The 16,364-nt window shown below is 40.2% G+C and overlaps 1 protein-coding gene across 1 annotated transcript in view; it reads left to right on the top strand.

The window, feature by feature from the left end:
* ELOVL4 (ELOVL fatty acid elongase 4) overlaps nt 1–16,364 on the top strand; it is a 67,630-nt gene that overhangs the window by 30,603 nt on the left and 20,663 nt on the right. Inside the window, exon 3 of the mRNA XM_030555802.1 lies at nt 4,410–4,490. Coding sequence (XP_030411662.1) covers nt 4,410–4,490 — 81 coding nt within the window. The remainder of the gene's footprint in view (nt 1–4,409; nt 4,491–16,364) is intronic.

Genomic DNA, 16,364 nt, shown 5'->3' with positions numbered 1-16,364 from the left:
CTTTGAGAGTGTTATTTAAATTGTATAATTTTTGTATTCTCTGGATAATTTTACTGCCTGTTTTGGAAGCTGAATACGTTGATGACTGGATTTTTAGAGCTCTCCTGGTAATGGTGTTGTTGAAATTGGTACTGTATATATCATGATTTTGTGAGTCAGCATACTGTGAAAGCATATATGTAGGAGTCATGTAGAATAGCTTGACTTATTAATACTTTGTTTAACACTGATGGTAAAAATCCTTTTTGAGTGGAAGGTATGTCTGTCCCTGCATCAATTTCTTCGCACAATTACCCAGTTCTGGAACATATCAGCGGAAGTCAGTGGAGTTATTCTAGACTTATACCAGTATCACTAAAATCAGAATTTGGCACCCCGTCTTTATTTTTTTCTGCAAGGTCTCAGACAAGCTCTTATGTTAGAAACTGAAGGATAGCTACATTATATTAGCTTGTATTTTCTGTGTATGTCTGCAAAATATTAATGAGGTAATGGAAATTCATACTTTTCTTGATCTTTAGAATGAGAACAAAAGAGGTAAATCGTATTTTCTTTCAGTTAAGGGCAGCGAGGCAAAATCTTACAATAGTATTCCTATTCAGTTCATGGAGTCGTCTATTGAAAAACACGAGATTTCACGAACATGGATTTATGATAACCAAGTTACTTGGTCTTACTGCCTGCCTCACTTCACCTTTCTTAGGCCTTGTCTACCTGGGTTAATTGACCAGCATGGCTAAAACAGTATATTACTCCTCAATAGCTATTCTGAAATAGCTCCCATGTGGGCACTTTATTCCAGAATAGAGTATTCCTAAGCGGAGTTATTAAGGAATAGCTATCACAGAATATTTTATTCCGCTACAGTTAGGATAGTGAATTTCCTTGTGTGGGCAAGGCCTTAATGGGATCATGGTCAGTGACCTGAGCTTGAATTATCTTGCATACAACTTTATAAGGTGAGAAAAGTTCACCTGAATGCTCTGATTATTAGAACATCCCTTACTGCTTTTTAGTGCAATTCACATCAGTTCAGCAAACCTTTTGCTTATTTAAAATATGTGACTATCTTCATTCACTTGCTGAAAATCTTTCTTCGGATTAACTTCTTGATGGAAGAATTTACATTTTGCTAGCACAAGATCTGTTGCCAGGAGCCTGGAATTAAACAAGTGAACTGTGCAGTTGAAACTAACAGCTTTTTGGAACTGAACTCTTAAAAATCTATTTTTATGTGTTCACCATTGAATCTGTTCTCAAATTGTTCCTGACATTTATTTTTTTCCTATAGACCTAGGGCTTCTTTTACAGCATTGTTGGGCTATGTGGAAGCTGTTTGTGTCAAGACATATTTCAGTAGATTGAATTTTAACCATGACTCCTCAGTGAAATTCCTCTCCCTATTAAATTATTCAGAACATACTGGAATACATTCCTCTCCTGTTTACACCACCCACTAAAGGCAATAGGATTACAAAGAGTATATGTTATAGCAGAATTTGACTCAGTGTGTGTCTCATCTAATTGCAAAGAATAAACAGTGCAGTGTCAGCACTACATTTGATTTCTTCAGCTAAAAGTGGGAAAGGTGAAGGCAACTACAAGGTCCTCTCTGAAGACTTGGACTATAGATAGTGTATGCTGGAGAGGGGGAAAGAGAGATGGTTGATCTAAAAATAATACATTCTGTAGTTGATGTCACCCTACATCACTTTTTCAGGTAGATGGCCATCTTCAGCACAAAGTTTAGAAATGTTAGTGCTAATTAAAAACGTAATGTCAGTTTATTCATGGTCACAAGCACTGCTTATCTTGTGAACTTTGCATTGAAGAACACTGGTGCAGAAGCTGCAAATCAAAATCCTCAAGACTCTTCTCCATTCTTTTAATGAATAGCGAGACCAATTTCAGGATACTTTCAATGTGTTACTCTGCTCCTGTGGTAGAATCTTTAAAGTTACCAGAGTGCTATTGGAGATCCCCCACTGCATCAAGTTCAGCTTCAAAAACAAAACAAAACAAGCAAACAAACAAAAAAAATGGTTCCACTGCCTACTGCTATCATTGAAACATCTCTGGTGTGTTTATCTAATGTTAAGCTATCACTCCTAACTAGTACAAGCTCAGAGAGCAATAAAGTAAAACTGGAGGATGAAGTAAAATGTAGCAGTTTAACCTAGGTTTTAATTGTTAGTATAGTGAAGAGTCTGATAGCCTTGAAAGATGAAAAAATGAGCTATATTTCTCCATGTTTGCAACACTTTTTTGTTACAAGTTTGTGTCTGAGCCTTTACATTTTGTTTTCTTATTGCCTGACGTGGGTAAGCAGAGTGACATTCTGCTCAAATAAGTTTCTGGGGGTCTCATACTAGTTCATATTGATCTGTTAGTTTTAAAACCAGGTCACTCCTAGCATGGCAGATGCAGTTGCACAGCAATAGGTATACTCAGGTGACTACTCAAGATTTGTCTACTACTGGGAATTTCAAATAGTCCCAGAAAGACTGGATTCACATAGGAAATGAATCAGATTTGTGTATTCTTAACATATCAAATTCTAATATATATTAGCTGGTGATACTCTGAGTTCTTTTATTTTGCAAGAAATAAATTGGGATACTGTGTGTAGTAAGCTTTTAACTTTGTTACTCTAGTTTAAGATCATTATCCCAAGTATTCAGTATGTGCTAAGCAGGAGTAAATGAAAGGTTTGTAGTATCAAAATGCATGTTTTATTGATCTTAGAGACCGATCAGAGAAGAGCATTTGAAATAAACATTTACACCTTGAGTTTTCAGAGCTGCATGGTTTATAGCCATGCAAGTTAGATTTACTGATTCAAGGACATTTTAACTTACATTAGTAACATGATGCAAGATTCCCACCATTGTGAATTATCACAAAGTTCACAGGTAAGCATTTCATAGCAAATGACAGAATTTGGCCTGAAATGTCCTTTAGAGTTGAAACAAATCAAATTACCCAGTAAACTCAGTAGACATTAGGTACCATGTAAACTTCAAAATACTGTCCAGGTATCCTTCCTGATGGCTAAATCCGTCAACAGCCTTAGATACCTTTTGACTATGACACTTACAGATTGTTAAGGCCAGAAAGGACCATTTAGGTCATCTTGTCTCACCTGTATAACACAAGCTATAGAATTTTACCCACTTACCCCTGTTTTGACTATGTGAATTCATAGGTGGGATCAGGCCAGTAAATGTGCTGGCCTTACAATGAGTTGTAAGAGGACTCAGTAGACTGTGCTGATTTAATTGTTCTCTCTCCCTTTCAACTCTTTTGTGAAGGGTCATTTTTGTCATCTCTCTCTTTCAGCATGTATATACTGCAACTAGTGAAGCTGGGTGCCTTGGGCTGCAGATTTATCAGTATCTGAATGACATGCAACTTTACATCATCTCTTTATTAGCTACTCTGTTATTTTCCTCCTCTTCCAGTATCTGACAGATGGGGACACAGAGCAGTAAATTCATTGAAGATTGATCTGAATAAGATAGAAGTGACTGCTCTGTAGAGGCTGGAATAGGGGCTTCATTCTCTTCTGGAGGCCATCTATATAATCACTCTTTGCCATTATGGCTGACAGCCTAGAAGTCGGACCTGATTCACTGCTGTCTTTGGATTTGGACATGGCGGGGGAGGGAGGCAGCATGACACACCTTTAAAGTTGACCAAGAGACTGTGGCCTGTCCCTTCTGATGAGAACTCATCACAGTGATTGAAACCTTTATCTCCTTCAGGCTAAATTACTGCAAAGTGCGTTATTTGGGGTGACCCTTCTAGAGCACTTAGAGCAGTACTTCTGCTGGTACAGAATGCAGCAGTTAGCCTCAAAGTGGGGTATATATGAACACATTATACTGCTGCTTTTTACTAGTTTTGTATTTGCTTCTATGTACAGTTCCAAGTGTTGGTTACAGTATTATTGCCCTGAATGATGTAGTTCCCAGCTATCTGAGAGATCATTTTCTCTCCCTATATCCCATCATAAAGTTACTCTTCTTGTTGGTTTCATTAAGGGATTCTGTGTCTCAAAAACTTGCTCACTCTGGTGGCAGGATCTATGTATGAATGGCTATAGGTCACAGCGGAAGTTGTCGTAATTTAGTCTGTTCTCTAAATATCTTGCAGACTATTCAGTTTATTTTTTCTGACTATTTTATGTTTAATTTAGGGGACCACTTGTTTTGACATCATGAGATATGAATAAGTACACTGTTAAAACTAAATATTGACCACTTTTAAAAATAGCATCTTTGTATTGTAAATAAAAATTATTTAAAATGCTGCTTTTGGAGTAAATTTATAATAATACTAAAATCACTAATAATAAAATTATCATTGTATGTACTCTTTCCCCTCATATATAATTTTAATATTTTCAGCTATTTTTGGCATCCAGAGCTCGAGGATACAGCTATATCTGCCAAACTGTGGATTATTCAGATAATATTTATGAAGTCAGGGTGAGTACCCTTTTTATGTACTGTTATTCTGCACAGACAAGGGTGTTATTTTAAGCTTTAATTCAGCAAGTCTGAAAACCACATGTTTAGAATCAAAATATATTGATCAATCTTCCCTCTCTCCACCCCTCTGCAATACTCTGTCTTCTACCAAGGTTAGCTTCATGTCATCTTTTGCTCACTTCTGAAAGACAGACCAATACCAGATAATAACATATATTGCATAAATTTATATGAATATGTGTTTCAAGATATACGTTCTAAATAAAGTCAGGAAATGCAAATATTAAAATTCTCATACCATTGTGGATTTGCTCACATACTTCTACTTTTGTATGGTTTAAAAATAGCAGTGTTAGATGTGCAAGTAATCCAACTGATTGTTTCAGGTGCAAGAGGAGACTTCAGAGATACCACTGGGATATGATTGGTACATTGATTGACAAGGAGTCCCATAGTTTGAAGTCTATTTTCACAGTCACAGATAGGTTTGTGTCTCAGTGCCCATTTATAGAGAAAGTACACCTCTACCACGATATAACATGACCCTGATATAACACGAATTCGGATATAATGCGGTAAAGCAGTGCTCTGGTGGATCAAAGCAAGTTCGATATAATGCGGTGTCACCTATAACGCGGTAAGATTTTTTGGCTCCGGACGACAGCGTTATATCGGGGTAGAGGTATAGGTGCATCTGCCATCTGATGTGTGGATATGATTCAGAGTGAATCATATTTTCTGTGGGAGTGAAAAGCCACAGGATTCTTTGGTTGAGTCCTTGCTGAGGCATTTATTCGTTGACATCTTTCCACCTTGCTTACCTGTAGTCTTTGGAGGAAAACCCAAATCTTTGAGCTCTTGAGCTGTAACCCACAAAAAGGTTTTCTGGATTTGAGTTGGAATGTCGGTATATTATTTAGGTCAGGGGTCGGCAACCTTTCAGAAGTGGTGTGCCAAGTCTTCATTTATTCACTCTAATTTAAGGTTTTGCGTGCCGGTAATACATTTTAACATTTTAGAAGGTCTCTTTCTATAAGTCTATATTATATAACTAAGCTATTGTATGTAAAGTAAATAAGGTTTTCAAAATGTTCAAGAAGTGTCATTTAAAATTAAATTAAAATGCTGATCTTTTTCTGCCAGCCTGCTCAGCTCGCTGCCAGCCTGGAGTTGTGTTCACCTAGGCTGGCAGCGGGCTGAGCAGAGCCTGCGACCGGGACCCTGGGACTCCAGACCTGGGGAGGGGGTTGTTCAGGGTTCAGTGCAGAAGGCTGGGGTGGGAGGGTGTAGGGCAGAAGGCTGGGTGTGGGGGGGTTCAAGGGTCAGGGCAGAGGGCTGGGGGTGTGTGGGGATGCAGGGCAGAGGGCTGGGTGTGTTGGGGGGTTCAGGGCAGAGGGATGGGACTGTGGGGATGCAGGGCAGAAGGCTGGGTGTGTGTTGGGGTGGAGGGGTTCAAGGCAGAGGGATGGGGGTGCAGGGCAGAAGGCTGGGTGAGTGGGGTGGGTTCAAGGGTCAGGCAGAGGTCTGTGGGGTATGGGAGGTGAAGGGCAGAAGGCTGAGTGTGTGTGTGGGGGTCAGGGCAGAAGGCTGGTGTGGGGGGGTGCAGGGCAAAATGCTGAGTGTGTAGGGGGGTTCAGGGCAGAGGGCTGAGGGGCATGGGGGTGCAGAGCAGAATGCTGAGTGTATGTGGGGGATCAGGGCAGAGGGCTGAGAGGCATGGGGGGTGCAGGGTAGAAGGCTGGGTGTGTGTGAGGTAAGGGCAGAGGGCTGGGGGGGTGCAGGGCAGAACGCTGAGTGTGGGGGGGTTCAGAGCTATGGGGCATGGGAGTGCAGAGTAGAATGCTGAGTGTGTGGAGCGGTCAGGGCAGAGGGCTGAGGGGCATGAGGGGTGCAGAGCAGAATGCTGAGTGTGTGTGGGGGTCAGGGCAGAGGGCTGAGGGGCATGGGGGTGCAGGGTAGAAGGCTGGGTGTGTGTGGGGGGTCAGAGCAGAGGGCTGGGGTGCTCAGCTCGTAGGGTGCTCCCAGCCCCCTGCCCTGAGCAGCTCATGGCAGGGGGCTGGAAGGGATATGCCTTGTTCCACCCCCTTCCCCCAGGCTTTGTCTCTACCTCTCTCTGCGTCCTGTATGGAGCTGTGTACACGCTGCTGCTCTTCCCCCCCCTCCCCATCGCAAGGGCCATCAACTGATTGGCTCAGGGACGGAGAGGGGGCAGGGCAGGAAAGCACCATGCTGGGGGAAGAAGTGGGAGCGTGGGAAGTTTGGTTGTCACAGAACTAAACTTCTGCCTCCTGCTCCCTCAGGGGAGAGCGGTGAGCGGGTGGGCTGAGTTAGGCTGGGGGCTGGGACAGCTGCAGGCAGCTGTGTGCTGCTCAAAATCGGTGCCATGTTTGGTCTTCATTTAGGTCTTCATTATATTGGAAGATTCTTGTTTCCTTAAATAAGATTGTACTCCTGAAGAATTCTCATGTTTCAATGACTTTGAGGTGGGTAGATATGCACTACTACAGGACGCCATGGTTGTGTCATTGACTTCACTGTTCCTGTAATAATCTACACGATGGTGTTAAATTGAGAATAGACAAGTGATGTGTAGGAGCGGTGTATCCAGATTGGTTAGCAGTATTCTCTGTAGAGGAGACAAGGACCGGTGAAGAGGAGCACAGAGTTTTTGCATCAGCTCTCCAGGTCATTCCTGCTAGTTTCTGGATGAGATTTACACACATTTTTATTTTGTCATGAATATTTTTCAGATACTGTTGGCATGTGAAGCTTCAGTCTAATGTCACACCAAGATACTTCAGGGTGAGAATGTTTCCCATCTGCTGGCTGCAGAAATCTGCATGGAGGTCCAGCTTACCTTTTGATTGTTTGGAAAAATGCTGACACAATAGTCTTAGAGGGGTTTGGTTTTAGCCTCCAGTATAAAAAATGTTCTTCCATGATTTTAAGGTGACACTCTGAACATCCCATATTTTCAAAAGTACTTAAATGATTCAGTGGGACTTAAGTGCTTCTGAAGGTTTTGGCCACTGAACATGAAAACTTACTTTTAACAGTCTAATCCAAAATACTGTTTATATAGTGCTGTAAATGTATATAATGTTTAATTAGTAGAATATACTTATAGAATTAGTAAAATATACCGGGAACCAAATCCCTGCCCCGAACTGTTGTCTAGCTGTGGGTGAAACTCAAAAAGTCCACAGCTTGTTTTAACATCCATAACAACATGGAAATGCCAGCAGATCGAGGGACGTGATCATTTCCTTCTATTCGACATTTGGAGCACTGTGTCCAGTTTTGGGCCCCACACTACAAGAAGGATGTGGAAAAATTGGAAAAAGTCCAGCGAAGGGCAACAAAAATTATTAGGGTTCCAGAGCACATGACTTATGAGGAGAGGCTGAGGGAACTGTCATTGTTTAGTCTGCAGAAGAGAAGAATGAGGGGGGATTTGATAGCTGCTTTCAACTATCTAAAAGGGCGTTCCAAAGATGATGGATCTAGACTGTTCTCAGTGGTACCCGATGACAGAACAAGGAGTAATGGTCTCAAGTTGCAGTGGGGGAGGTTTAGGTTGGATATTAGGAAAAACTTTTTCACTAGGAGGGTGGTGAAGCACTGGAATGGGTTACCTAGGGAGGTGGTGGAATCTCCTTCCTTAGAGGTTTTTAAGGTCAGGCTTGACAAAGCCCTGGCTGGGATGATTTAGTTGGGAATTGGTCCTGCTTTGAGCAGGGGGTTGGACTAGATGACCTCCTGAGGTCCCTTCCAACCTGGATATTCTGTGAAGAAAAGAATCACAATTGTTGTTGTCATCACCCCCACCTTTTATCAGTTGAATGGTCAATATTGCAAAGTGTGAGCAGGAATAGTGACTCTGTGTACAGGATTTATAGGCTATGTCATCAGAAATCCTTCAGCTTCACCTTCGTCATTACTATGTTCTTTGCCTCATGCAGAGCACTGCTGCAGAGCTCAGTTCTGTGAAGGACTGGATGTCCTATTACTTTTGCATGACCTCTCGATGGCTCACCTCTTGCACAATGTAATCAAAATAATTCTGTTGCATTTTGGGCCTTCTGAAACCCCTCTGAGGAAGAGAGGTCACCTGCCATAATACATCAAAAACACAATACAGCTAATAAAAAAAATGGTATATGCCACAGACATTACTTATGCCCAGTGTGAGCAAGATAACATGGCTAAGGAACCTTAACTTTTTCAAACTTCGTAAGTTCTTGATAAACTTTCAGAAAAGAAGCTTAAATGAATTCAAAGATTCTAAACCATAATCCCTAGGTTTCCGGTTGATCTAGCTGAAATATGGTGGGGAAAAATACAAATTGAATTATACCTATTATTTTACTAAAATAGCAGTAATTGGTTGGGAATACCAAACCAATCTTTTATAGACTTTGTCCAATATCAAAAGTTGATTTTCATAATAAAATATCTGATCATTCTGCTAAGTATATTCCAAATTTATGACGAATCAATGATATGCTACTTACATTTAGATATAATTATTTTTTTAAAACTTTGTGTTCGATAAAGACATAACACCATTAAATCTGCACAGTTTCATAGGTACATTTCCTCCTCCTATAATACAAGACATTCCAAGTGTTGTTACCTAAATAAAGAGCTCAAATTTAATTTCCAGACAGAATTTCAGTAGGTCCTACATCTGTAGTAAGGACTTAATCTCATGAATCCTTTCTTTGACCAGATAGAAATCTTTAATTTAAAACAAAATATTTCCTGATACTCACTTTTCTTTAATTAAATTAGTAAAAATAACTAGGGGTATCCAAATCAGTTCTGGTTGCTCTTTCACTTGAAAGTTTACCGTGTGTAAACTTTTTATCATATCTTAAATTGGAGGCATATGTTCTAATAGATATAGATGAAAAAACACTAATTTTAGGTTTGAATCAAGACTGCTAATTTAATAGCCCAAAGATCTCACTGAAGAAGAGTGTCTGTATTGGAATATATATTCTCAGTGGTGATAGAATAACCAGTGGATAAAGTTGTCAGGCGTATAGGAAAATTAATGGCTTGATCCTGCACTATTCAAATCAATGAGAGTTCTTCCATTGATTGGAATGGCAGCAGGATCAAACCCTAAATGCAGTTGTGGAGCTTGTACTAGTAACCAGCAACTTCAACCCTCTAGGTGGTGGAGAGGTTCAGCAGCTACAACTCCAGCCTATCAGGTGGCATAGTAGACTAGACAGAAATCTCAGAATCAATCCTCTAGAAGTTAACCACTTTTTCTAACCAAATTTGAATCTGTTGATTTTGAAAGGGGCTGCTACCAAGCTGAATTTTGATGTTTAGACCCTCAAACCTGCAGATATATATGGCCATCAAAATTCATCAGACATGTTTGATATACCAATGATTTGTGCATGATCTTATCATTGCTTCTATTAAGAAGAGAAAGGAGAAGACATAAATCATGGTTTCAACACCTATTGCACCCTAATATTCAACTTTTTATAGCTTTAAGTCATCTGTATGTCATAATATTAGAAATAAGTTAATCAAACACAGAAGTTATTTTCCTATAAAAAGTGAAATCATTTTCTCAATTTCTTGCATGCTTAGTATTTGTTGTATAGTATGTAATGCTTTGTAGTTTGACCAGAATTAAGATAGACGTTCTAGCAATGGTATTTTTTTTACAAACAGAGCAACAGTAGTTAGCCGAGGTGGTGGTTTATGACACTCATATTGGTTACAGCTGAAGATAAACTGGTAGTAATGGAACTGGTAGTAAGTCTCAACAGATCAAACCTAGTTTCCTACAGTCTCTTCTTGATTCTTGACAAATAACACAGAGAAGATGGGCCTGAAGTCAGTGAACAAGGATTGCATAGAATAAGGGAGGCAACAGCCATTCGAAAGAAACTACACAGTGTCATATACGGTGAGGCCATTGACAGAACTGAGTTCATCATTCATTCAGAACAGGCAGCCTCAGTTGTGCGGCACAGAAATTGCTATGCCCAATACACTGACAAAGGCAAAATCCAGAGGTTACAGAACACAAGAGTATCTGCAACTGATTTATCACATGGCAAGCTGTAGTTTTCCCAATAAAAACAGTCAGTGTCCGTAATACAAGACAGTCCAGTTTTGTGAAACTTATGAACTGGAGATGCTGCATGTTTTGACAAGACATGCACCATAAAAGAAACTCATCTCTGTAACGACATTCAGGATGAGTAAACAGATAATGGGGCAGGTGTATTTCACCCACAAAACAAGTGTTCATTTAGCTGGAGTAAATGACCTCATAGCTGCTGAATCTAACTTGTTACATCCTGTTCATGAGGTTAATGATGAAGAAGCGTGAGGGCACCAAAATTACTGATACAGCAATACATTGGCTTGAAAGTGAGCTTCAGCATGCAGCCATCTGAGGTACAGCATCATTACTGCAATCTTGTTAAGAGAACTGGCACTGCAATTCCACACTGCTACTTAAGTCATAGATCATCATTTAAGGACAAACTCCAAGCTCATATTGGATACTTATTTCAGTTTCTTTCATTGTCTGATTGGTCTCCTTCTGAGAAACAAACACTCTTAATTCCAACCAAGTATAAATACATATTCAGCTCACTAATGATTCTTGCCAAGATGATAAGAAAGCTGTCCTCATTTGCAATCCCCCAGGAGACATATTTCTGTCACTGGGTACATGTTGCATTTGAAATTCTAGGAGATACTTTGTCACTCCCTGGCCACAAAGGTTTCAGGGTCAGTGAGGATGATGTGTGTTGCATTCCAGATAGCCTGCACATGTTCCTTCAGTGCTCTGAGAAACAAGAATCAGTGAAATGCAAGGTGCTTAGTGTAGCTCAATATTTTGTATATGGTGTGAGTATTGGCAGGAAATGGACACTAAAGCATATTGGTCTTGGGTGAACCCTCCGTCACGCAACAAGGTCAAAACAACTTGTTCAGCTTTTCCATAAGTCTAGCCACTGCAAAGGTGGGCACAGCTCTAGCAGAGAAAACCCTACAAAGTATGGAAGATGAGAATGATTATGATATTCCTTCCAGCTTGTTCTCAGGATGTTTTTTTCTCTATGCAGCCACTAATACTGACACAAATTATGCGTTTTCTGGATGTCAAAAACAAAATCCATGCCGCCCAAGTTACTGCTTGGCAAAGAGGACTTGCCCCATATCTGATGCTGAATCATTTAAAACCATCAAATAACAGCACACTTTAATGTTGCTGATGCAATTGACGCAATCCTATTAGCCATTGTAAGAAATGGTAACGATAAACCAGTATTCATGGACCGTATTTGCAAAGAATGATACTCTGAATCTGAAGAAAACTGCAAAGCTGCGATGCAGGCAAGAGCTTCTGATTTGGCTTTTATTGTTAAACATCAAAATGAGACCCCAAGATTTGGGTTTCAGCCAGTTGCACATGACAACTAGCACTGAATACTGGCCAATCATTCACATGCCTGCCCAAGAGCTAGACATCCTCAGTGTTGTTGTACAGAGATGCAAATGTGTGTCAGTGCTTGGCCAGTAGTATGTGGTTCTGAACATTGATGAAGCTCTGTACTGTCAACTGATGGAACTAAAAAGGACACACCAGGCTACAGAGAATGGCTTATTCCATGATTAGGTGGCCTCCATATCTCCCTTAACTTTCAAAGACGTATAGGCCAGCACATACAGGCTTGAGGGCTAGCAGATGACTGTATTGAAAGTGGAGTTTTTGGACCAAATCGTCAGAACAAGCTGTGATGTCAAATAACATGCCAGGATGACGCAGGACTACAAGCAATGTTTCAAGCATTGTGTTGCCTACTTCTCCACAACTCTTGGACTTTATAGTAGCACATGATCAAGAGCTTAAAGAGGATATTGTCAAAGCCAATCAGTCACATTCTTATGGTGAGTTCATGTCACTTCATCTTTGTGATTCACTAAAATTTTGAAATCCCACCTCCACATTGGTGACCAGTTGAGGTGAAGGTAGTCGGAACTTCAGGTTTTGGTGGTGATACATGGAAATGGTGGCCCTACTGCTCATGCTTAACCATGCCCAGAGAGAAGGAATTTGGGAGCTGCATCTCTTCACCTTCAAATGTGCGATGTCATTCTTCATGAGAGATGACCACACAATCTATGCAAGTTGGGGTACCATCTGCACTGTAGAAATACATCCACTACCACCTGAAGTGCTCAAGGAGTTCCAGCAAGGGAGCTTTATTGTCTAGAAATCATGTCAGAAGTTCAACTGAATGGACCTTGATCAGACCCATAAGTGGCTTAATGGCATAAGAAAGAAAGGAGGTGGAATTATAGGGATCACCAAGATTTGGTCAGCCCCCAGCAGATGAGCCTGTCTTACAAGCTGAGAGCCCATATTGCAGCAGACATCAAAGCCAAGTTCTACGTTGGCTTGGATGACCAGTTTAGTTGCAATGAGTCAAGAAAGGCAAGAAAGCAACATGACAGAGGATGCACTCTGACTAATACTTCAAAGGCTTAAAGTTTTCTCTTGGGAGGAACCACCCACTTCATTGCAAAATGTTTCAACAAGAAATCTGGCTACTGAAGCCATGTAAAGCACACTGTTGAATGCAAAGATCCTAAGACAAGTACATTTGGACAGCTTTGTAGAGAAAGCTTATAACATAAGAGGGGATGCCTGGACATGTACACATTCATGTGTCACTGACAAAAAATAATGCTCCAACTTTTTTCTGCGCTATATGAGGTGAGAAAAGAAGTAAAAGGAAAGGCTTTAACCATGAAGGCAGACAGAAATATTCTTCAGTGACTAAACACAGGCTGTGAAGCCAGCAGGACTGTGAATTTGCAATAAAATTTGAAACATGAGTTAATGCCTGTCCCTTTGGTATTGGCAGTCTAAGAACAGGCACAAAAGCAATACTGGGCAATGTAATGACAGCTAATGTCCACTGTCCACCAACAGTTACCCTGAGCCCATTGATGGGTTTACAATTAAGAGGTTTACTGTTCTTTAGGAGCAACTCCTGTTTTAGATCTTACAAACTCGCTACACCAAATAAACCACTTTCATGGTATTAATCCATGTCAGGTAAGGTCTCTAATGAAAGCTTGTAGTTTATCAATACTCATAAACACTGTGAGATGTGTGTATGGGTAATAGCTAAGGAATAATGCAATAATATTGAAAATTAGGTCGTACGGTTTTGGAGTAAAATTGAGTCACATGGGAACAGTATGTCTCAGTGCCAGCCGTGGCTATCTGATTATGCAGTATATTGCTTAATTGTCCACCTTTTCCCCAAGAAACAAAAGTTATTGGAAAGTTATCAAAGGTTTCCCTCAAAACCACTTGCAAGGAAAATATGACTCACTGTCTGTGAATAAAAGTAAGACTAATTCAGTAGATCATAGGGTGGAGAAACACACTCTGGAACATTCATTGAGGAGGTACCTGGATGCATGGGCATATTTCATGAAAAATTGGATCGTAACTCATTGGGGTTGCAAGCACTGCAAAAGACTCAACTGTGTGGTGAGAATCTACTGTATAAGATAGGAAAAGTAACTGTTAATAAGTGTAGGCCCTATTTTGCATTTTATGATATTGTTTTGTGTGTCACCATTTGTTGCCATCACTCACACTTGTTTCTGTTTCAATCTCTGTTCTTTCTGAAATAAAATTCTTTTTGTTTCATTATAATTGAACTCAAGGGTTGTGTGTGTTACAGGAGCGGTGGTCTTAGGTAAAATTGGTGAACTGGGATACACTTTCTTTGGGAACAAGGATGTGGGATTTGATCAGGATCTGGATTTGAAGGATTTGGGGGCTGGGATATATCTATTGTCAACCTGCAGGAAGCAGGGTTGGTATAGTCCAGAGGAGGGTGCTTGAGTGGCTAATGGGCTGGTTGTGTTAGCCCCCATAGAAAAGCCATCCAGAGCCAAAACATTGGAGACTTTGCAGACACATTTGTAAAAACAATAATTAAGAGTGGAGAAGACTTCCACAGTATAGATGTTGTGTTTGGCAGGTACTACCAGGACTCTGTTAAGGGTGGTACAAAATAAAAATGCTCAAGAGGTACAAGACCCATGCAAGGAGTAGCAGAAGGCATATATGTGCTTCTTCCAAGTAACCGGAGGAATTTCACTGTGTTTTCAGAAAATATTTTTATCTGAGCAACTAATGACACAAGGATCACCTGATAAAATTCTGGCTGGTGGCTTTCAGGATAAGGCTGAAGCATAGGGCTCAACAGCAACAGTTCACACCAATTGACTGGTGCTCATGAAGAAGAATGAGACACAAGAAAGATTTTACACCATGTCCACAGTGATGCTGATGCCAACAACGTGGTGATTGCAGCCAGGGACACTGATGTGCTTATTTTTTTGCTGGCATACTATAACAAAATGGCAGATAAACAGTTTGGATGAAAGCTGGCACATCAAAGGAACCAAAATATTTTCCTGTTCGTGCCATTTGTGAGAAACTACAGAATGGACCCCCTGTTCTGGAAACTCTGCTCCCATTTCATGTACTGACTAGTTATGATGTTACCTCTTTTTTTTTTTTTTTTATCACTGGACACAATAAGATGACTGCATGGAAAGTGTTTCAGCAACACCGTCAGCTTCTAACACATCTTGGATAGGGTGTCGTGCACTCATAGAAAGTCAAAAGTGCAAAAGAGTTGATTTGTCAGAGGTAAGACTGGTCAGCAGTCCACAGTACTTATAAAACTCGTGCCATTTTGTTCACATGTTTGCAGTTATTGGAAGCTATACCCCAACAAATGGTGCTCTTTTCTTCCACATACAGAGAGCTTATTACCAGGCACTAGTTTGGCACTAGACGGCCCACTACCGAAATCTAATTCTTCCTCTTCCAAATACATTGGGTTGAAAACAGGAGAATAGAGGTCTGGTGCCACAGCTCAGGTCATTGGCATCAGTACCAGCGACTGCCTGGAGGCAATATTCTGTGGCTTCACCAAAGGGTGCAGAAGTCAACGTTGCAAGAACAGGACAGCACAACTTGTTTGCACAGAAGCATGCCAATGTAGAAAACTGGAACAAGGTTGTGTCAATGTACCTGACCATGTTTACGGACAGTATTATGAAATAAGTAAATGTCATAAGTGACCCAATAAGATGTTGATTCAATCTGCCACTGAATACCAAAGTTTATGGAAATAGTACATTGATACGTGTGCTTAACTTGTGTGCATTAAAATGTTTACTTAATATTTAGTCAAGAAATATATTCAGTTTTTTTAAAAACAGGTGTTTTCGGAGTACATGATGTATTTCTGATAATTGAATCAGCTTGCACACTTTTGTGTCAAAGTGCAAATGCTCAGGTTAAGAGCCATGTAAAAATTCTCTTTTGTGGTTTTATAACATACTAAAATATTTCTAGTACCTCTTGCAAATAAGAAACTGAAATTCAGTAGCTTTATAAAAAGATTGTGCATATTTGATTACTTTTCTTACATCCTACAGCTCATTATGATTGAACTGAAGGATGTTAATCCCAAACAAAAACGAAATAAAGACATTTCAGCGATTTCTGTATTTTGTTTCTTTTCTGTCTTTGTAGAGGCCTTTATACACAACATACAGCTTGGTAACAACCATTTTTGGATTCAGCACACCCTAATTATCTTTAAAAGACTTGTTACCAACTTTTAACAAAACCTACTTCTTACAGTTAACTTTTTTGAAAATTCTGCTGATCTAGAGTATGCAGAGAACCAGTGCTGGGATTTGAGAATTTTACCCAGAGAGAACATTTTCAGCAGCCTTATGGGACCTCTTCAAAATCCTGCACATTCCTCCAAGATA

This window comes from Gopherus evgoodei, chromosome 3 (genome assembly GCF_007399415.2).
Source record: "Gopherus evgoodei ecotype Sinaloan lineage chromosome 3, rGopEvg1_v1.p, whole genome shotgun sequence".
Lineage (NCBI taxonomy): Eukaryota > Metazoa > Chordata > Testudines > Testudinidae > Gopherus > Gopherus evgoodei.
The sequence above is the reverse complement of the archived record's forward strand: the minus strand, read 5'-3'. Positions and strand labels throughout refer to the sequence as shown.